This window comes from Pseudophryne corroboree, chromosome 3, assembly GCF_028390025.1.
Source record: "Pseudophryne corroboree isolate aPseCor3 chromosome 3, aPseCor3.hap2, whole genome shotgun sequence".
Lineage (NCBI taxonomy): Eukaryota > Metazoa > Chordata > Amphibia > Anura > Myobatrachidae > Pseudophryne > Pseudophryne corroboree.
This window is the reverse complement of record NC_086446.1, coordinates 406,187,175-406,208,741: the sequence shown is the minus strand read 5'-3', so window position 1 is coordinate 406,208,741 and position 21,567 is coordinate 406,187,175. Positions and strand designations below refer to the sequence as shown.

General features: G+C 43.0%; 1 protein-coding gene across 1 annotated transcript in view; it reads right to left on the bottom strand.

Moving 5' to 3' along the window:
* The window catches only part of LOC135055750 (fer-1-like protein 4), a 346,065-nt gene that overhangs the window by 230,012 nt on the left and 94,486 nt on the right, over positions 1 to 21,567 (bottom strand). Inside the window, exons 8-17 of the mRNA XM_063960172.1 lie at positions 18,618 to 18,675; positions 16,956 to 17,087; positions 16,671 to 16,733; positions 16,004 to 16,088; positions 14,687 to 14,846; positions 14,087 to 14,270; positions 12,589 to 12,778; positions 10,455 to 10,834; positions 2,899 to 3,007; positions 2,044 to 2,254 (exon numbers count right to left, since the gene is read on the bottom strand). Coding sequence (XP_063816242.1) covers positions 2,044 to 2,254; positions 2,899 to 3,007; positions 10,455 to 10,834; positions 12,589 to 12,778; positions 14,087 to 14,270; positions 14,687 to 14,846; positions 16,004 to 16,088; positions 16,671 to 16,733; positions 16,956 to 17,087; positions 18,618 to 18,675 — 1,572 coding nt within the window. The remainder of the gene's footprint in view (positions 1 to 2,043; positions 2,255 to 2,898; positions 3,008 to 10,454; positions 10,835 to 12,588; positions 12,779 to 14,086; positions 14,271 to 14,686; positions 14,847 to 16,003; positions 16,089 to 16,670; positions 16,734 to 16,955; positions 17,088 to 18,617; positions 18,676 to 21,567) is intronic.

The following is a 21,567-nucleotide window of genomic DNA, read 5'->3' as shown; positions in this document are numbered from 1 at the left end:
GGCACTCCAGCTGTTGTTGAACTACACATCCCAGCATGCCCTGCTACAGTTTTGCTATTTGCCCATGCTAAAACTGTAGCAGGGCATGCTGGGATGTGTAGTTCAACAACAGCTGGAGTGCCAAAGGTTCCCCATCACTGGCCTAAAACTCACCAACATTTAGAAGACACATTTGTTCATTCTGGAGGGTGTATTTCTGAAATGTCAATTTCCATCGATTTTAAATTGATTAAAATCAATCTAAATCAATATTGGGTTTCCAGAGTTAAAACACACATTTACTAACATTTACATAATTAATATAAAAAAAATCATCTGTTAGTAAATGTGTGTTTTAGCCTTGGAAACTCAACATTGATTTTGATAATTTTCCATCGATTTGAAATTGAGAAAAGAAAAAAAAGAAAATGATGGAAATCAACGTTTAGTGTATATACCCCAAACTGTCTGCTAAATATAAAACTGAAAAATGACACAGTACGGTAACTTATTTAACTAAAAGGTGCTGCTTGCATTTACCACAACCTATGCTTGTAGTTCAGACCCTATGGAGAAATAATGTTCCAAACTAGAGATCATGCAGGTTTTGCATACTGTATTATGGCCCTCATTCCGAGTTGTTCGCTTGTTGCCGATTTTCGCTATACTGCGATTAGTCGCTTACTGCGCATGCGCAAGGTTCGCAGAGCGCATGCGCTTAGTTATTTTACACAAAAGTTAGGTATTTTACTCACGGCATAAAGAAGCTTTTTCATCGCTGTGCTGATCGTAGTGTGATTGACAGGAAGTGGGTGTTTCTGGGCGGAAACTGGCCTTTTTATGGGAGTGTGCGGAAAAACGCAGGCGTTCGAGTTGCAAAACGCAAGAGTGGCTGGAGAAACGGGGGAGTGGTTGGGCAAACGCTGGGTGTGTTTGTGACGTCAAACCAGGAACGAAAAGGACTGAGCTGGTCGCAATGGCTGAGTAAGTCTGGAGCTACTCAGAAACTGCTAAGAAATTTCTATTCGCAATTCTGCTAATCTTTCATTCGCACTTCTGCTAAGCTAAAATACACTCCCAGAGGGCGGCAGCTTAGCGTGTGCAATGCTGCTAAAAGCAGGTAGCGAGCGAACAACTCGGAATCACCCCCAATATTCTAAAAAGTGACCACATGGAGAAGATGTACTAAGCCTTTGAGAGTAATAAAGTGGAGAGAGATAAAGTACCAGTCAATCCACTCCTTTCTGCTATGTTACAGGCTGCTCTGTATCATTTTACAGTATGCAAATTATAAATGTTACTTCAATGCATACTTTTGAAAAAGCATTTCAGGGAGATTGTGAAAGTAACACCTTATCAGCGCTGACGTGACCTACATCTGAGAGAGGTGTCATAAAAATGACTTAAATGTAAATGATCCCCAAAGTTTGTAAGATCTACTTGTTGAAGAAAAGACACCAATATTTTTCAGGACTTGTTTGTGTATTGTGTTTTAGAAGAGCTTCCATATACTGTAAGTGGCCAAGAGAAACCTTATTTAAAATGCATGTAGCCATAGCGATCATTGTGCCTTATAACAATGCAGGAAAATGGCACAGATGAATTCATTTGAATGTATGTATCTCTGATTTCGTTTTTTACCCCAAGAATGTAAAGTAAAATCAGGGAGATTGCTGGTCTATTCAGGGAGTGAGGGAGATTGCTACTATTTCAGGGAGTCTCCTGCAGAATGCGGGAGGGTAGGCAACTCTGCTTCAATGCTGATTGGTTGCCATGGGCAACTTCTCCACTGGCTCACTTCTCCATTCTTATCACTGCCTCATACATTTACCCCTATATGTGATATTTTGTGTACTAATATTATGGTTGAAAAATTACATACTTTACTTTATTTGCTTCCCAGTTTGTCATGTATGCTATCATCTTACTTTCATGATCATACAGATTTTAACACAAACTTTAATGTCCTGGACTTCCCTTAATTACCAGAACAACAGTGCAGCTATTACGTTATTGCTGCTAAGGATTAGATCTGTCCAGAATTCTAAGCTTGCTATAAATTACTTGTCTGGTTCTGTACGCTCCGTCCTCTTTGTGGGTATCACTGATTTGACATTTGCTTCATTATTTAACGGCTGGTCTTCCACAAGATCCACACTGAGTTCATCTTCGGAACCTGTGTCCAACAGACCCTGCTGCTCCTCAGGTATCGACTCCCCTTTTGTTCTCTTTTTAGCAGATTTAGTGATTACTTCAACAATTTTCCCGTAGTTTCCTATGCAATAAATAATGGTAAATAGGTAGAAAGGGACAAAACCACTGAAGGCAAGTTGTATTTTTTCTGGTGTGTTATTACATGAAAACTCAAATTGTCTGTTAAGCAATACTGCAAAATGTAAATCTATAGTATACACTAATTGTAGGAATATGTTAGTAGTGCATGTTGTAAGTAAAAAGCAACACATTTGGGAATGCAATCTTCCATTAATAGATACCCATATTGTTTGTATTCACATGAAACTTTCCCAAGATAATTTTAAACAAGCACAAACTACCGCTACCAGTGATTATAATAGATGTAATGGCTAGCCTTGCTTGCATCGACAGATGTTTATCTCGGCAAAAAAAAAAATGTTGAACAGATCATAAAATACTTTTAAGATTAATATTCACTCAGTTTAAGCATACAGCTTAGTTAACATTTTTGTACAATACAGATCATACTTTTGGGAAGGGCATAGATAATCTCAAATATTATACACATGCCGATATCATAAATTGCATACAACAGTAGAAAATGTAGTACAAATACTGTAGGTGTAAAAGTCTTGTGATTGCTTGAAAAGACACCAAAGGATATGATCAAACTCTTTCCAGATGTATTACAGTCTAATTAATAATATTAGAATTATCACATACCTATAGAGATCTCAAATTTAACTGGTTTCTGCCCAATACTTGGGTCTATCATTGTGACTTGAAATAATACGCCAAACAGAAGGAACTCCTCCTTGACTCCCAAAGCATCCTAAAACACATACAGAAATACAACAAGTAGATAGGAAGAACACTGTAGATCATTTGCCTTTTAATCAGCAGCTGTATCTCAATATCAGAGGTGGATTGGCCACAAGCCTTATCGGGACATTTCTTGAAAAGCTGGCTGCTTCATAAGGCCCCTGAAGATTTTTCTTCTTCTTCTTTATTCAGTGAAGGGTGTAAGGTTTGGAGCAGGACAGAGGAGCCGTGGGGTGGTCTGGTGAACCAAAGCTACCCAAATAGAGTGCGCTCTGAAGAAGGGACCATGCAGCATATTGTTGCAATGCACAACCCCTACCTCTTCACGGATGACAATTCCCCCTCATGTGTCATGGTGGACCTGCAGTTCTACACACTTTGGATGCGCTGTGTGGGAGCAGCACAGGAAGAGTGATCAGCAACAGATACATGGAAATGGAAGGTAATATTATGAATAAGGGTGGTTGTTACCATGTTTGAGATACATTTTGAGGGTGAAGGGGTTAATGCTTTCGATGGGGTCAATTTTGATAAGGCTGGGAGAGTTCATTAGAAGGTTAATGAATATGAATTGTTTTTATATCAATTTTTCTATCAATTTTTTGGGTTATAAACTGCTTTTTGTGAGGATTCACATTTGAAGAAATCTGTCTAAATAACATTAATCGGTCCTCCTTATATACCATAAAAAGGTGGAGTGAATGTATCACATCCTTTGGGTATTAAGCCACAACCTACACCATTCTTGAAAATTATCTACATTTGAGGAATTATGGTGTTTATTCCCATAGGTGTATGTGAGGCTGCACGATACCGTTTTAACTGCGCAGAGGGAAGTGTGTAATAGCACATTTATTAAAGTTGAAAGGTGTTGTTGTTATGATGATGGCGTTCATAATTTTGAGGATGGGTTAATTAATTATCAGGGGAATAAACTTTAGTGATGTTATTAGGTTGCTCTCTGTATTGTATGGTGGTCACCAGGATGTTCTCTGTGTTGTATCACAGTCAATGAGATGCTCTCTATTATATAGTGGTCACTGGAATGCTCTAACTATTGGAATGTTCTTTGTATTGTATGTAGGACACTGGGATTCTTTCTGTATTATATGGTGATCACTGGGATGATCTTTGTATTGTATGCCTTTCAGTGGAATGCTCTATATATTGAATATCAGTCACTGAATGCTCAAATGTTGGGTACAGTTAAACAAAGGTAAAGTGATTTTTTTTTTCCTTTTAAAATGCTAAGGAATTTTTTTTTTTACATCATTGTCTACTTTTGAGGTTGTCCCACAAACACTTTGGTCTCCCCTAAATATGGCCACTTTAAGTTGCCAATCCACCCTTGATAAATATACTGTATGGTACTTATGGTACTTAATAAATGACCATGTAATGTTAATGCAGTACTTACATACTTGTCAACTGATGCTAATATCCTTTTCTCTATCGTCCTAGTGGATGCTGGGGTTCCTGAAAGGACCATGGGGAATAGCGGCTCCGCAGGAGACAGGGCACAAAAAGTAAAGCTTTAGGATCAGGTGGTGTGCACTGGCTCCTCCCCCTATGACCCTCCTCCAAGCCAGTTAGATTTTGTGCCCGGCCGAGAAGGGTGCAATCTAGGTGGCTCTCCTAAAGAGCTGCTTAGGAAAGTTTAGCTTAGGTTTTTTATTTTACAGTGAGTCCTGCTGGCAACAGGATCACTGCAACGAGGGACTTAGGGGAGAAGAAGTGAACTCACCTGCGTGCAGGATGGATTGGCTTCTTGGCTACTGGACATCAGCTCCAGAGGGACGATCACAGGTACAGCCTGGATGGTCACCGGAGCCTTGCCGCCGGCCCCCTTGCAGATGCTGAAGTAAGAAGAGGTCCAGAATCGGCGGCAGAAGACTCCTCAGTCTTCTAAAGGTAGCGCACAGCACTGCAGCTGTGCGCCATTTTCCTCTCAGCACACTTCACACGGCAGTCACTGAGGGTGCAGGGCGCTGGGAGGGGGGCGCCCTGGGAGGCAAATGAATACCTATTTTGGCTAAAAATACCTCACATATAGCCTCCGGAGGCTATATGGAGATATTTAACCCCTGCCAGAATCCGTTAAGAGCGGGAGACGAGGCCGCCGAAAAAGGGGCGGGGCCTATCTCCTCAGCACACAGCGCCATTTTCCCTCACAGAAAGGCTGGAGGGAAGGCTCCCAGGCTCTCCCCTGCACTGCACTACAGAAACAGGGTTAAAACAGAGAGGGGGGGCACTAATTTGGCGATATGCTTATATATATATTAAGATGCTATAAGGGAAAACACTTATATAAGGTTGTCCCTATATAATTATAGCGTTTTTGGTGTGTGCTGGCAAACTCTCCCTCTGTCTCTCCAAAGGGCTAGTGGGTCCTGTCCTCTATCAGAGCATTCCCTGTGTGTGTGCTGTGTGTCGGTACGTGTGTGTCGACAGGTAGGAGGACGATGTTGGTGAGGAGGCGGAGCAATTGCCTGTAATGGTGATGTCACTCTCTAGGGAGTCGACACCGGAATGGATGGCTTATTTAGGAAATTACGTGATAATGTCAACACGCTGCAAGGTCGGTTGACGACATGAGACGGCCGACAAACAATTAGTACGGTCCAGACGTCTCAAAAACACCGTCAAGGGTTTTAAAACGCCCGTTTACTTTAGTCGGTCGACACAGACACAGACAGGGACACTGAATCCAGTGTCGACGGTGAATAAACAAACGTATTCCTTATTAGGGCCACACGTTAAAGGCAATGAAGGAGGTGTTACGTATTTCTGATACTACAAGTACCACAAAAGAGGGTATTATGTGGGATGTGAAAAAACTACCATAGTTTTTCCTGAATCAGATAAATTAAATAAAGTGTGTGATGATGCGTGGGTTCCCCCCGATAGAAAATTATGGGCGGTATACCCTTTCCCGCCAGAAGTTAGGGCGCGTTGGGAAACACCCCTTAAGGTGGATAAGGCGCTCACACGCTTATCAAAACATGTGGCGGTACCGTCTATAGATAGGGCCGTCCTCAAGGACCAGCTGACAAGGCTGGAAAATATAATAAAAAGTATATACACACATATTGGTGTTATACTGCGGCCAGCGATCGCCTCAGCCTGGATGTGCAGAGCTAGGGTGGCTTGGTCGGATTCCCTGACTAAAAATATTGATACCCTTGACAGGGACAGTATTTTATTGACTATAGAGCATTTCTATATATGCGAGATGCACAGAGGGATATTTGCACTCTGGCATCATGAATAAACGCGATGTCCATAACTGCCAGAAGATGTTATGGACACGACAGTGGTCAGGTGATGCAGATTCCAAACGGCACAGTATGGCCGTATAAAGGAAGAGGACTTGTTTGGGGTCGGTCCATCGGACCTGGTGGTCACGGCAACTGCTGGAAAATCCACCGTTTTTTACCCTAAGTCACATCTCTGCAGAAAAAGACACCGTCTTTTCAGCCTCAGTCCTCTCGTCCCTATAAGATCATATCTGCCCAGGGATAGAGGAAAGGGAAGAAGACTGCAACAGGCAGCCTATTCCCAGGAACAGAAGCGTTCCACCGCGTCTGACAAGTTCTCAGCATGGCGCTGAGACCGTACAGGACCCCTGGATCCTACAAGTAGTATCCCGGGGGTACAGATGGGAATGTCGAGACGTTTCCCCTTCGCAGGCTCCTGAAGTCTGCTTTACCAAGTCTCCCTCCGACAAGGAGGTAGTATGGGAAATAATTCACAAGCTGTGTTCCCAGCAGGTGACAATTAAATTACCCCTCCTACTACAGAAAAGGGGTATTATTCCACACTATATTGTGGTACTGAAGCCAGAAGGCTAGGTGAGACTTATTCTAAAAAAATTTTTTTGAACACTTACAAAGGTTCAAATTAAGATGAAGTCACTCAGAGCAGTGATAACGAACCAGGAAGAAGGGGACTATATAGTGTCCCGGGACATCAGGGATGCTTACCTCTATGTCCCAAATTTGCCCTTCTCACTAAGGGTACCTCAGGTTCGTGGTGCAGAACTGTCACTATCAGTTTCAGACGCTGCCGTTTGGATTGTCCACGGCACCCCGGGGTCTTTACCAAGGTAATGGCCGAATTGATGATTCTTCTTCGAAGAAAAGGCGTCTTAATTATCCCTTACTTGGACGATCTCCTGATAGGGGCATAGTCCAGGGAACAGTTGGAGGTCGGAGTAGCACTATCTCGGATACTGCTACAATCAGCACGGGTGGGTTCTAAATATTCCAAAATCGCAGCTGATCCCGACGACACGTCTGCTGTGCCTAGGGATGATTCTGGACACAGTCCAGAAAAAGGTGTTTCTCCCGGAAGAGAAAGCCAGGGAGTTATCCGAGCAAGTCAGGAACCTCCTAAAAACAGTGCATCATTGCACAAGGGTCCTGGTAAAAATGGTGGCTTCCTACGAAGCAATTCCATTCGGCAGATTTCACGTAAGAACTTTTCAGTGGGATCTGCTGGACAAATGGTCCGGATCGCATCTTCAGATGCATCAGCGGATAACCCAATATCCAAGGACAAGGGTGTCTCTCCTGTGGTGGTTATAGAGTGCTCATCTTCTAGAGGGCCGCAGATTCGGCATTCAGGATTGGATGCTGGTAACCACGGAGCCCAGCCTGAGAGGCTGGGGAGCAGTCACACAAGGGAAAAATTTCCAGGGAGTGTGATCAAGTATGGAGACTTTTCTCCACATAAATATACTGGAGCTAAGGGTAAATTTATAATGCTCTAAGCTTAGCAAGACCTCTGCTTCAAGGTCAGCCGGTATTGATCCAGTGGGAAAAACATCACGGCAGTCGCCCACGTAAACAGACAGGGCGACACAAGAAGCAGGAGGGCAATGGCAGAAACTGCAAGGACTTTTCGCTGGGCGGAAAATCATGTGATAACACTGTCAGCAGTTTTTCATCCCGGGAATGGAAACTGGGAAGCAGACTTCCTCAGCACGACCTCCACCCGGGAGAGTGGAAACTTCATTGAGAAGTTTTTTCCACATGATTGTAAACCGTTGGGAAATACCAAAGGTGGACATGATGGCGTCCCGTCTGAACAAAAAACGGGACAGGTATTGCGCCAGGTCAAGGGACCCTCAGGCAATAGATGTGGACGTTCTGGTAACACCGTGGGTGTACCAGTCGGTGTATGTGTTCCCTCCTCTGCTTCTCATACCTAAGGTGCTGTGAATTATAAGACGTAGAGGAGTAAGAACTATACTCATGGCTCCGGATTGGCCAAGAAGGACTTGGTACCCGGAACTTCAAGAGATGCTTACAGAGGTCTTATGGCCTCTGCCGCTAAGAAGGGACTTGCTTCAGCAAGTACCATGTCTGTTCCAAGACTTACCGCAGCTGCGTTTGTCGGCATGGCGATGGAAAGCCGGATCCTAAGGGAAAAAAGGCATTCCGGAAGAGGTCATTCCTACCCTGGTCAAAGCCAGAAAGGAGGTGACCGCACAACATTATCACCACGTGTGGCGAAAATTTGTTGCGTGGTGTGAGGCCAGGAAGGCCCCACAAAGAAATTTCAACTCGGTCGTTTCCTGCATTTCCTGCAAACAGGAGTGTCTATGGGCCTCAAATTGGGGTCCATTAAGGTTCAAATTCGGCCCTGTAAATTTTCTTCCAGAAAGAATTGGCTTCAGTTCCTGAAGTCCAGAAGTTTGTCAAGGGAGTATTGCATATACAAACCCCTTTTTTGTGCCTCCAGTGGCACTGTGGGATCTCAACGTAGTTCTGGGATTTCTCAAATCACATTGGTTTAAAACCAGTCAAATATGTGGATTTGCAGCATCTCACATAAAAAGTGACCATGCTCTTGGCCCTGGCCTGGACCAGGCGAGTGTCAAATTGGTGGTTTTTTTCTCAAAAAAGCCCATATCTGTTTGTCCATTCGGACAGGGCAGAGCTGCGGACTCGTCCCCAGTTCTCTCCCTAAGGTGGTGTCAGTGTTTCACCTGAACCAGCTTATTGTGGTGCCTTGCACCTACTAGGGACTTGGAGGACTCCAAGTTGCTAGAAGTTGTCAGGGCCCTGAAAATATATTCCAGGACAGCTGGAGTCAGAAAATCTGACTCGCTGTTTATACTGTATGCACCCAACAAGTTGGGTGCGCCTGCTTCTAAGCAGTCGATTGCTCGTTGGATTTGTAACACAATTCAACTTGCACATTCTGAGGCAGGCCTGCCACAGTCTAAATCGGTTAAGGCCCATTCCACAAGGAAGGTGGGCTCATCTTGGGCGGCTGGCCGAGAGGTCTCGGCATTACAACTCTGCCGAGCAGCTACGTGGTCAGGGGAGAACACGTTTGTAAAATTCTACAAATTTGATATCCTGGCAAAAGAGGACCTGGAGTTCTCTCATTCGGTGCTGCAGAGTCATCCGCACTCTCCCGCCCGTTTGGGAGCTTTGGTATAATCCCCATGGTCCTTTCAGGAACCCCAGCATCCACTAGGACGATAGAGAAAATAAGAATTTACTTACCGATAATTCTATTTCTCGGAGTCCGTAGTGGATGCTGGGCGCCCATCCCAAGTGCGGATTATCTGCAGTACTTGTACATAGTTACAAAAATCGGGTTATTATTGTTGTGAGCCATCTTTTCAGAGGCTCCGCTGTTATCATACTGTTAACTGGGTTTAGATCACAAGTTGTACGGTGTGATTGGTGTGGCTGGTATGAGTCTTACCCGGGATTCAAAATTCCTCCCTTATTGTGTACGCTCGTCCGGGCACAGTACCTAACTGGCTTGGAGGAGGGTCATAGGGGGAGGAGCCAGTGCACACCACCTGATCCTAAAGCTTTACTTTTTGTGCCCTGTCTCCTGCGGAGCCGCTATTCCCCATGGTCCTTTCAGGAACCCCAGCATCCACTACGGACTCCGAGAAATAGAATTATCGGTAAGTAAATTCTTATTATATGGCCCATAAATCAAGTTTTAAAGATTGCCCATATTAATGTAATTATTTCTTTAACATTGACTAATTGTACAGTAAGAATTCTGTTATTCTCCATATAAGACAGGGATGGGGAACCGTTGGCCCTCCAGCTGTTGTTAAAACTACACATACTAGCATGCCTTGCTACAGTTTTGCTATTTGGCCATGCTAAAACTGTTGCGGGCATGCTGGGATGTGTAGTTCAACAACAGCTGGAGGGCCAAATGTTCCCCATCCCTGATATAAGATAATATGGGGTGGGGGAGCAGGATGTGGACCAAGGTCCCTTTATTAGTATCAAATAAGTTACTGTTCTGCTAAGGTTAATCTTACTTCAGTTATTCAAACACCTGCTGCATAACAATTACTGGTACCAAAAATACCAGTAAATGTCCCTGGATTTGGCACCACACATTTAAAATGTGCTTTTGAATGAAGAATTAGGAATCTAGAACTAGAACATATGTTAGCATGTGTACAGTACCTCTGGCATAGGAAGAATATCATTAACTTCTACTGTGACGGCATTAGGCTGTTCCATGTCCTCTTCACCGTCTTCTCCTTCGGCGCTCTCTGCTACTGCTGCTGCAGCTGCACTCAGTTTCTCCTTTGCTGTTGCTTTTTTGCTTTTCTTCTTTAATTTTAGCATGCTGAATGCATTTTTCAATGCTTGCAATGGTTTCTTTTCCTGAACAGTATTATTGGAGAATATTTCTAGCGTCACAGCCACCATGATGCGGCCTCGATAGAATATTCCCTCACCAAGACCCTCATTCAGTTGTCGATGTACATCTCTCAGTGTGTAGTTTTGGGGAGATCCATACAGGTTGATCCAGGCAGGTCCAAATGTTGGATTAAAACCAGCTGGAGACACACGGATACAATAGTATATTTACTCTAGAAGATGTATAAGAAATAGCTACAAATTGTATATAGTGTTCCTGCATGACCTTTTGCACCCAAACTGCAATGACTGGGTTATCAGGGTTGTCAGTGGTATAATTAATAAGCTTAGTAAGGTAAACTTAGTAAATTTTCCAACTTTACAACTACAGCTCTTTTTGTGTGGATCTGCATGTCCTTGTATTTATGTGAGTGTCATTCAGGTGCTGTGGCGTCCTCCCACAGTGTGTGTGTCTGTGTTACATGGAGGTGCTATAATAATAATAATAATAATAATAATAATAATAATAATAATATCAGAAGTATTATACGGTTAATCAAATTTAGTAAATATGGCCAAGTTTACTAATGAACTTTTTTTTTCAAATATGTAGAAGTAGAGGTTCCCGTATATTAGTAGAAGACACAATTCTGCAGTGCTAGGATTTACTAAACCTACTGTTATCTTGTGATACAGAAATAAATAGGATTTGCTGCATCTGGAACTACATGCCTTAGCATTTTTCTATACATTTGAAGTTGATGTAGGCAATAACTGGTGAATTAAAACACAAACATGATATTCAACATATAACGCCAAAGTAGTAGTGGAACTGTCAGAGGCAATGGAAGCATTAGCCTCCAGGTGCCAGCTGTCAGGGAGGCACAGATAAATCCATTCATAACTGCTTCCCACATCCTGCTGATCACTTCAGTGGTGCAGTCAGCGGTTATAGATGGATCTCTGTGGGGTTTGGGCATCCGTTGTCACTTGCCAGTAGCTGTTTGGTACAATACAGGATTTTAAAATGTTTTAATGGAGACACTAGGTGGCTGGAGAGGCAGAAAGAGGCTGGCTGGGAAGACCCCGGGTGGCTGGAGAGTCAGAAAGAGGCTGGCTCGGGAGACACTGGGTGTCTGGAGAGACAGAAGGAGGCTGGCTGGGGAGACACTGGGTGTCTGGAGAGACAGAAGGAGGCTGGCTGGGGAGACACTGGGTGTCTGGAGTGACAGAAGCAGGCTGGCTGGGGAGACACTTGGTGTCTGGAGAGACAAAAGCAGGCTGGCTGGGGAGGCACTGGGTGTCTGGAGAGACAAAAGCAGGCTGGCTGAGGAGACACTGGGTGTCTGGAGAGACAGAAGCAGGCTGGCTGGGAAGACACCGGGTGGCTGGAGAGGCAGAAAGAGGCTGGCTCGGGAGACACTGGGTGTCTGGAGAGACAGAAGGAGGCTGGCTGGGGATACACTGGGTGTCTGGAGAGACAGAAGGAGGCTGGCTGGGGAGACACTGGGTGTCTGGAGTGACAGAAGCAGGCTGACTGGGGAGACACTGGGTGTCTGGAGAGACAGAAGTAGGCTGGCTGGGGAGACCCCAGGTGGCTGGAGAGACAGAAGGAGGCTGGCTGGGGAGACACTGGGTGTCTGGAGAGACAGAAGGAGGCTGGCTGGGGAGACATTGGGTGTCTGGAGAGACAGAAGGAGGCTGGCTGGGGAGACATTGGGTGTCTGGAGAGACAGAAAGAGGCTGGCTGGAGAGACACTGAGTGTCTGGAGACATGGGGGCACAACAGTCTATTTCTCCGGGCATCTGGCATGAACTTACGCCCCAGTGCCAAAGTGATTCTCATACCTTATCTATAAGTTCCTTCTGTTGTAAATCACCATTTTACATCAAATTGTTTTTAAAAGTATGAAAATGCAGAGATGATTAGGACTAGTATTTTGAGGTGTCTCACCATTTTTGCTTGGGTCTGATATTTGCTTCAGGTCAATAAAATGTGTGGCCAGGGCAACGTCGTCTCCAATATGAGCATCATCTAGAATCTGAATTTGAATTTTTCGAGCAAGAGGTGGGAAGAGCTCAATGAAAGTAATCTGCTCATTCCATTCTGGGATATTAGTGTCGCTTTCCACAGCTGTTTCTCCCTAAAAGGCAGAAAAGAAGAGGACATGTATGACAGAAATAAAAAAAAATGCACAAATGTATCATTGAGCATTAAACATGAATTAATGCATTACAAAACATATTTACATTTTCCTACTGATGGTAAATAGAGTAGGGGTATTCAACAGATGGCTGCTGTGGAACTATATAACCCAGTATGCCTTGCCACAGTTTTGCTATTAGGGAATGCTAAAACTGTGACAGGACATGCTGGGATGAAGGGCTGCCATCAAAAATTGTGGGGCCCGGGACTGACAAAATAGACAGGCCCCTCCCCCAGAAAAAAAATATTTTGCTGCACCACTTCACTCCTATGTGATGTCATACAATGTGATGTTACATATAGGTGGAGCATTGTGGACCTACAGGAATGGTTCACAGAAAGCTGATGTACCAGGAAGGCTTGTTTTAAGAAGTCATCCCTGTACATTAGCCCACTGTTGTTTTACAGCCTGGTGCAGCTCTCCAGATATTGGCGGTAGGAGCCAGGGGTGGGCCCCCATGTCTGTAAGGGCCCGGGACATCAGTCTCCACAGTCCCCCCCCCCTGGTGGCTGCCCTGCTGGGATGTATAGTTTCCCAGCAGCTGGAGAGCCACAAGCTGAATACCAGTAAAATAGAGTGACCTCAGAAGGCCAGATATGGATATAGAACACCTCACATTTAAAGGAGGAGAATTTCCAGACACAAATGAAAGTGTTACCTAACTTAAATCCAGTACTTTTTCTGTGGTGGTATGGTGGGGTTCAGGGGTACACAATGCTGACACCCAGTGCTGAAGCAGGGCTCACCCGCACCCTGTGCAGCTCCCACCCCAAACATATGACAGCAGAAAGTGTACAGCTGTCTGGATGCTCCAGGAGGTTCAACAAACTGCAGGGTGTGTGCCTAGAGTGTCCTTCTGGCCAAGGGTGCTGTTCCAGGCTCCTTGTTAGATAAATTTTGGGGCTGTGGGGCATCATCTGTGCCCCCAGGGGCTGCACTCTGGGCAGGGACATCACTCGCACACACAAATTCTTATAACTAGTTCCAGAAGAAGGAAGAAATCAGATAAATATTTCAGAAATGAATAAAATAAGTATCAGACCCATATCCAGAGTATGGAAGCTACCATTAATTTAATACCAATTTGTAACTATAAGTGAGCACCATCACTTTTTTCTGCGGACCATCACATTTTTATAGAAATCGCTGCGAAAAACATCAAATTGATAGTCAAAGGTAGTTTCTGCTCAGCTGCAATTGTACATAGAAAATGTTCACTACAGTATATATGTGAAAATTACATACCTGCTGTCCAGCAAATATGACTTGAACATAGGGATCGATGAACACTTTCTTTTCTCCCATTATCTTGGAGAAGCTTCCCATGAACCCTTCATTCATGCTGGGCAGTCCTTCTGCCTTGTAGATCTTAACACTGATTTTTGACCATGGCCTCTCTACAGGAAACCTCTTAGGGAGCAGCAGATTCCTACAAGAATTAGAGATTACACAAACTTAGTCGACGTGGAAGACAGGATGCAACATTCATGGAAACTGTTGCACAGATATCTGCAAAAAGGGCTCCGTACACATAATAACCAGATCCTTTTTGTGATATGTATATACAAACATAAACCCTAATAACTCTTAAGATCTATAGTTTCATCTTAATATGCCTTAAATGACAAAGACAAGCATAAAAGATATGATTTAAGAAAAGTTGCAGGATAGTTACAAATCAATAATTCTACACTATCCAATACTAATACTCAGTCTCCTTTAAGTTAATGCAAAATAAAAATTAGTTTGACAATGTCCTCAGAAAAATACATTAATGCAATAGGTCAAGAGTACAGCCAATCATTTAAGTCATCCAATACATATACATATATATGCTACACTCACTTTTCAATATCATCGTTCTGGCTGCTGGTAGAAGATGGAGGTGCAGACATCGGATCACCCCTTGTAACAATAGATAAGTTGCATTTTACAAAGCCTTTTACCCCTGCTCTTGTGTCTTTTGGGTCAGTGATAACTGCCCACTTCTGGAGAAACCGGTGATCTAGAGAATGAAGAATTATACTAGAAACACACAGTATATGTCATGGTTACTGTTTGTATAAAAGTGCACAGTATGTTGCCTGTGTTGGCCTAAAAATGTAGTGACTATGCCGCTTATTCAGAGAAATGAGCAATAGCTCTCCAGTTGGCAACACACGTGGGTGGCCACTTTTAATGAGACAGGTGCTTTCAGCATACTGAGAATTACTGAGAGACTGCTGGAGTATGGGGAGTTCCCCATGACTCACAGCAGAGTAGCCCACCCTCCCAGAGTAGCCCAGCCTCCCAGATCCTGCCCACTTCCCCAGTGACGTGAACAAGATAGGGGTGTTATCCTGTGAATTGAGGCCTTTTTCAGCAGGTCCAAAGTCATGATGAAGTGAGTGACATCACGAAGCTCCCTTCACCAACACCCTGGACCTCCCCCCAGGCTCTTTCGGAGCAGAGTATAAAAACGTTGATAAGTATCGGTTGGTTTATTTCCAACTCCAATTAAGCCTGATTTTCAGTCAGAAGTTCACTGCATACACAGGCATCATTTGAATACATTTACCAACATGGCCAATGATGATCTAATTGATTTTTAACAAATTATTATTAGCCTCCATCAGGACTTTAATGCTAAGACAATTGCATTAAATTGCGGCTACAGATGTGTCTTTATTTAGGTGGGGTACACATTAGGTGATATATCGGACATATTGCTCAATGTGTACCTGTGATTGCCAGCTCCTGGCCACCATCAGAGGTTTTGTCCCATCTGATGTGCTGTACGTCAGATGGGCTGATCCTGCTTACGCCAACATGCATTTGGATGTGGGATGTACTGATATATCGTACGGCTGTACACCAGATCGTGTAGTGTATATAAATGTGCAATATATATCGGCACATCGGCTGTGCCATTAACTGGGTAACACATCTTTTTGATATGTAACCGTCCTTTGTTGTCCGTACACTATGCGGCGTGAGACACTTGACATAACTGAGACGCAGTGTATTGTTTTGTTCTCTACATTTTGCACAATAATTTATATACTAAACACTTATAGGGCCATGAAAAAAAATCCTAGAAAATGCATGATATAGTAAAGTAAGATGGCAGCATTGATGTGTGGATAGTATTTGTTATTGTTCTGAGGTTATCCGGTCCTGTACCTGCTTGGTCATACACAGTCCCTGCATCGATTTTAAATGTCCCAAGCCGTGTGCCCAGAAATGGAAGTGTCTTGGAATGAACAACCTGAAAAAATAACATAAACTGTTAATCCATGTAACCTCATTGCTCACCAAGCGGATAAACTACCAGTCACCATACAGGTGTTAGTGAAACAACAAAAAAGCGAATTTCCCATATAAATTCGGGATAGTTGTCAACTATGATACATAAGCACTGGGGCCGCCATTCAGACACTAAGACAGTAGGATCTATTGTTACATATGCATGTCTATAAATACCTGCCAAAGATGAGATAAAGCTCTCCAAGACGCTTAAAAGGGTACAGTAATATATTGTGACTCTGCGAGGGCCAGAAACCCTCATTTCCACCTTGACCACATGTGGGTTGGCATAATGTACAGTATTACAGTGTATGAGAGACAACAACATAGGAAAATAACGGGGGTGGCATGGAGGCTAGGTTCATTAGCAGGTGGTTGTACAATTTAGGGTCTATTCACTCAATTACAAAAATGTCAGCTCTAAATGTGGCGCTGGCCAGAATGGGGGGATACACAAGTAATGTGAAGGCCATGAACCCAAACTGGTTCTGGAAGTATAATCCACTGACTATTGCTAAAACCACATTCAGATAAAAATACTTACAGATATCTCTATCAGCTTATTGAATAATACCTCACGCGGTTCAATGAAGTCAAACACAAAATACTAGGGGGGAGAAAAATATTTAGAATTACAAAAATCATTCAGTACAAGGTGTTACACACAGCCAGGGACGTGTATACATAACAGGTTGCCTAATTGGCACAAACGATCATAAAACTCATTGTTACTATAATTCGTGTTGTTTTAACACCCCCTGCACATTAGTATGTGACACATGTGGATCTGCCCTTTGTATAACTACCCTCTCTACAACACCACACTTACCTGATTATAGTAGGGGCAATTAGTTGATTTCTGGGTTGGAGTGTGTCTTTTCTCATCTCCAATTTTAACATGAACGACTGGATTTATGTTAACCCCCACAAGTTTCTGAGCTTGCACGATCGTGACTGTAATCTGCAAAAAATAAGTTATATAGTAAATATTGGTATTTATACATTCTCTTTATGTAGTCTTCATGTACCAGAGTGCTAGGACTGAACATGTACAGGGCAGTTAGTTGCAGGAACCTGCATGCTGATTACCAGGACAGGAGATGTGAGGAAAAATGTTACAATGCAGATTCTGCATTTAGCATGCATGGAAACCCACTGATTCTGCACTGTACGTGGAGTCAGTCGGTTAGCATACATTAACCCCTGGTTTATACACGGGGAAAAGGCTGTTTACTTAAATATCTTTTCCCCATGTGGCGCAATCAATTAACTGTGGGGTAAATCGTGTGGCTATTTGAATATGCCACGTAGTTAAATGTGACAGATGGCCATGAGTCTAAAAATCATTAATTTTTATTTTTATTAGTAATCTTTTTATTATTGATACATACATTATATATATATATATATATATATATATATAAAAAACAAATTACATCAGATAATAAAGTCATTGAGTAATGTATAATAGCATCAAAATAGTAATGCAAAGTTTACAAAAAGAGCAACAAAATATAATGTACATCAGCAAAAATGTCAATCAAAATCAGTGAATATAAGACGAGTTTAAGAAATATTTATAAAACCATGCCCATGGTGAAACTGTCCTAAAAATTACATATTTATATATGTGAAAGTTCTTTTTCCCATAGTACCATGACTGCAATCTTTAAGTCCCTGACTGCAAAAGGGAAATGGAAGGACTCATTTTTAAAAACTGGATTTTATTTGTTATCTTTATTTTTTAAGTACAAAACAAACATTATTCGGTGCATTATGGTTTGGCCTTAATATGCTGGTCCTGCTATAAGAGAGGGGACAAACTTCTTGGTTGACTGTCCACTGAATGCAATATCATGGGAATATTTGTGACGCTGTGTCTCTGCTTGGCTGAACTTTCCGTTCTGTCTAAAATGTATAATTTGAGTCCAAACTTTTCGGACTTTTCTTGTACTTCTTACCAAAACAATAATATAAACTATTTCAACTCTCTTTTTCTTTTTGAGCTGGTCCCACTAGTGCAGTGAGGCCACATCATAGTCCATATGATAGCATTCAGTTTAACAGTAATAGAAGTTAAACTGCAACACATGCTGTATACAGTATAGGAACAGTGAAGCATTTTTATAATTACATTCACATCCCAGACAGGTGAGTGTTCCTGAGGACTCTGTCTGATGCATTTCTGCACCGCAAATATTTTTGAAAATAATTCTTAGTACCTTTGCTGCAGTACTGTTAGCTTAGTAATACACATACAAGATTCCACTCAAAAATGCATAAACACTTTGCTTTATCAGTTTCATTTCCAAACAGGTTTTTCTTTTGGGCTAAAATTGTTATTGAACGTATAATTTAACAATCTAGCAGCACAGTACTAATTTAGGATGGAGAAGAGAACAAAAGAACAAAGTGTAGAGCATAATCAGGTGATCCTGAATAGCTGCCAGCTGTAGTTAGTCTTCAGCAGTATATAATGCATTGCTAATACCTGGAAATGTCTTGGTTTTGGATTGGTCATAAAATCTCTCACTGGAACGCTGCATCGACTGTAAATGATTAGCAGAGTAAGAAACATGGTTGGTTAGTATCATGGTTGGGTTTTTCATTTTTTTGTAATATCTAACACAGTGGTTCTCAAGCTGTGTGCCTAGGCATCCTTGGGTGCCTCGTGACACTTGCAGGGGTGTCCTGGGTTGGTATTCATGGAGCAATTTAGATTATTTATGGTCAATGTAATAAGCAAAACCAGTGCTGGCATAATAAAATATGTGGACAAACAGAAGTTAATCTGTCCCTCACTACACAACTGACCCTAAGAATGACATATAATCACAGATTACTTAATTTTATATTTCTTTCTAAATTTTTCAATGAGAAACTTTTGGCCTAGTGGTGCCATGAAAAAGTTCTGATACTCTAGGGCGCCGTGATTCATAAAAGTTTGGGAACCACTGGTCTAACATAATATGTATGTTATAGTTTTAATGTAAAAATACATTGTTTTTTTGGCATGTATGTTTCCTACAGAAGGCAAAACAGTTGTTTAATTCCAGTCTATAAAGTAGACATTGAAATTATGTATTTAATAACATGATATAAATGGCATTGATGTGCTGTAAATCATAGCAACCACTCAGATTGTCTTTAAAAACATGGTTATATCTGCACAGGAAGCAATACATGGCCATCCCCAAGTGCCGTTTTTAAAAAGGTTTAGCAGTATGAACCCCATAGAGAAGTAATCAAAGCTATAATCTGATTGGATGCTTTGTTCTTTTGCGATGTTACCAATATGCTATTAAGTTTTTTTTTAGAAGAATATTATCAGAGACACTAGCTAAAAAAAAAAATATATATACACTAATTAAAGCATAGTATCAGGGATATTTTTTTTTAAATAGAGTAATTTTTATTCAACAGCGTTTTTATATATACAGACATTTCAGTGTACACTGGGAGGCACATTGGGATTACACGTTGTTCAAAGCATTATTGTCACCAAGGATATACGTATACTTATACTGATACAAATGACATTTCCCATTTTACAGTTCCCGTGCATTCTTCCCACCATATACATATTTTCTGAAGTCTGTAACCAGGTCGCGTTTCACATACTTAACATTTTGTATTTCCTCCCACCCCCCCACCCAGGACCTGTATTAAAAATTACCCCGTCTATCAGGCCCTAAATAGCCCCCAACCCCTCTACCCCCAAACAAACCCTTTAACTAACTTAAGCCTAGTTACCTAACATATGCGTGGTGTGGTGTGGCGACCAGATATGTAAACAGCTATAATAGAGGAGAGATGAAGGTCCGGCTCAGCGCTCCAAGGCCCAAATATCACACCGCGGCGAAGGTCGGTGCCTCTAAGTCCGAAGGGCAAGGGATGAGTATGTGGAATTGATCCAAGGAGACCATATCTTCTCGTATTTGGTAAGGGCATTATATTTCATGTATACATATCGTTCTTTTGTTAGAGTATCATTTACCAAACCTTTAAAAGCATGTATCGTGGGAGGTCGCGGGGCCATCCACGTCCGCGCGATGCACACCTTTGCAAGGGCGCACATGTTGCGGGCGTACAAGTCTTCCCAGCGGGACCCAGAATCGGGGTCTCCCACCCCCAGAATGCAGAATTTCGGAGTCAGCGAGCTTCTCTGTATCCCCGTATGTTCCAGAATCGACCCGACCCCGGCCCAGAACACCTGCAGCAGCGGGCATTCCCATGTGAGGTGCCAGAATGTGCCTCCGGCAACCCCGCACTTGGGGCAAGCACCAGCGCTATCTGTCCTAAATCTGGCCAGCCTGCTCGGTGTCATGTATGATCTATGTAGAATAAAAAACTGTATCTGTTGAAACCGCAGCGATTTGGTGACCTGGCTCGGGTTACCCAGAGCGCCCTCCCAGTCTTCCCCGTCCATGGGACCTACGTCACTCTCCCATCTCTCCCTAAGACTTGAGAGCGGGTCTGCATGTGTCGTTTGAAGGAGATACGAGTAGGTGAAGGAGATCACCTTAACTCGGCCCAGTGAATGTAGAAATGCTTTCATGGGGAAGGGGAAAAGCGTTGGGGCAGAATCTGCGAATTGCGCCTGCAGGGCATGTCTCAGTTGTAAGAATCTATAGAAGTGAGAGTTCGGGAGTCCAAACTCCTCTTTCAATTGCTGAAATGATTTTAACGTGCCATTGCTATATAGCTGGGACACCGAAACTATCAAGTACGGAGCCCATACCTCCTCACCCCCCAGGGACCCCAGTTCACTGAGCAATCTGGAGTGCCACAGAGAAGTGTCCGGGTCCATTCCCTCATACCCAAGTAGGGCCTTCAATGCCAACCATATCTTCATAGCCTGGAAGACAATAGGAGGTGATAGTCTGGAAGGGTTACCCCCCGCCAAAACCTGTGCCGGGGAAAGACTTGGGTAATAGCATCTAAGGAACGCCCGGCCTAGTCCATCTTCCTCCCCTCCTCGGAGCCACATGCCAATGTGTGATAACTGAGCAGCATAATAATACAGTTGGAAGTGGGGTAATGCCAAGCCGCCGTCCCTTTTTTGTCTGGTAAGAGTGGATAATTTTATTCTGGATCTTCTATTGGCCCATATCAAGGACGTCAGGACACTATTTAATTTTCTGAAGAACGCTGGAAATATGTAAACAGGGGACTGCAATAGAACATACAAAAGTTTAGGCAACACTACCATTTTAATGAGGCCGACTCTACCCGTCATTGTCAGTGGCAGCTTGCACCAAGCTCTCGATTTGCGCACAACCATCTGTACCACAGGGTCAAGGTTTAAGGGCACAAAGTCCGATGGGTCATTGGTGACCAGGATCCCAAGGTACTTAAACTGGGCTGTCCAACACAGCGGTAAGGATATTTTCGGGGTCTGGGGGGGGGAGCCCATAACGGGCATGATAAACGATTTGGTC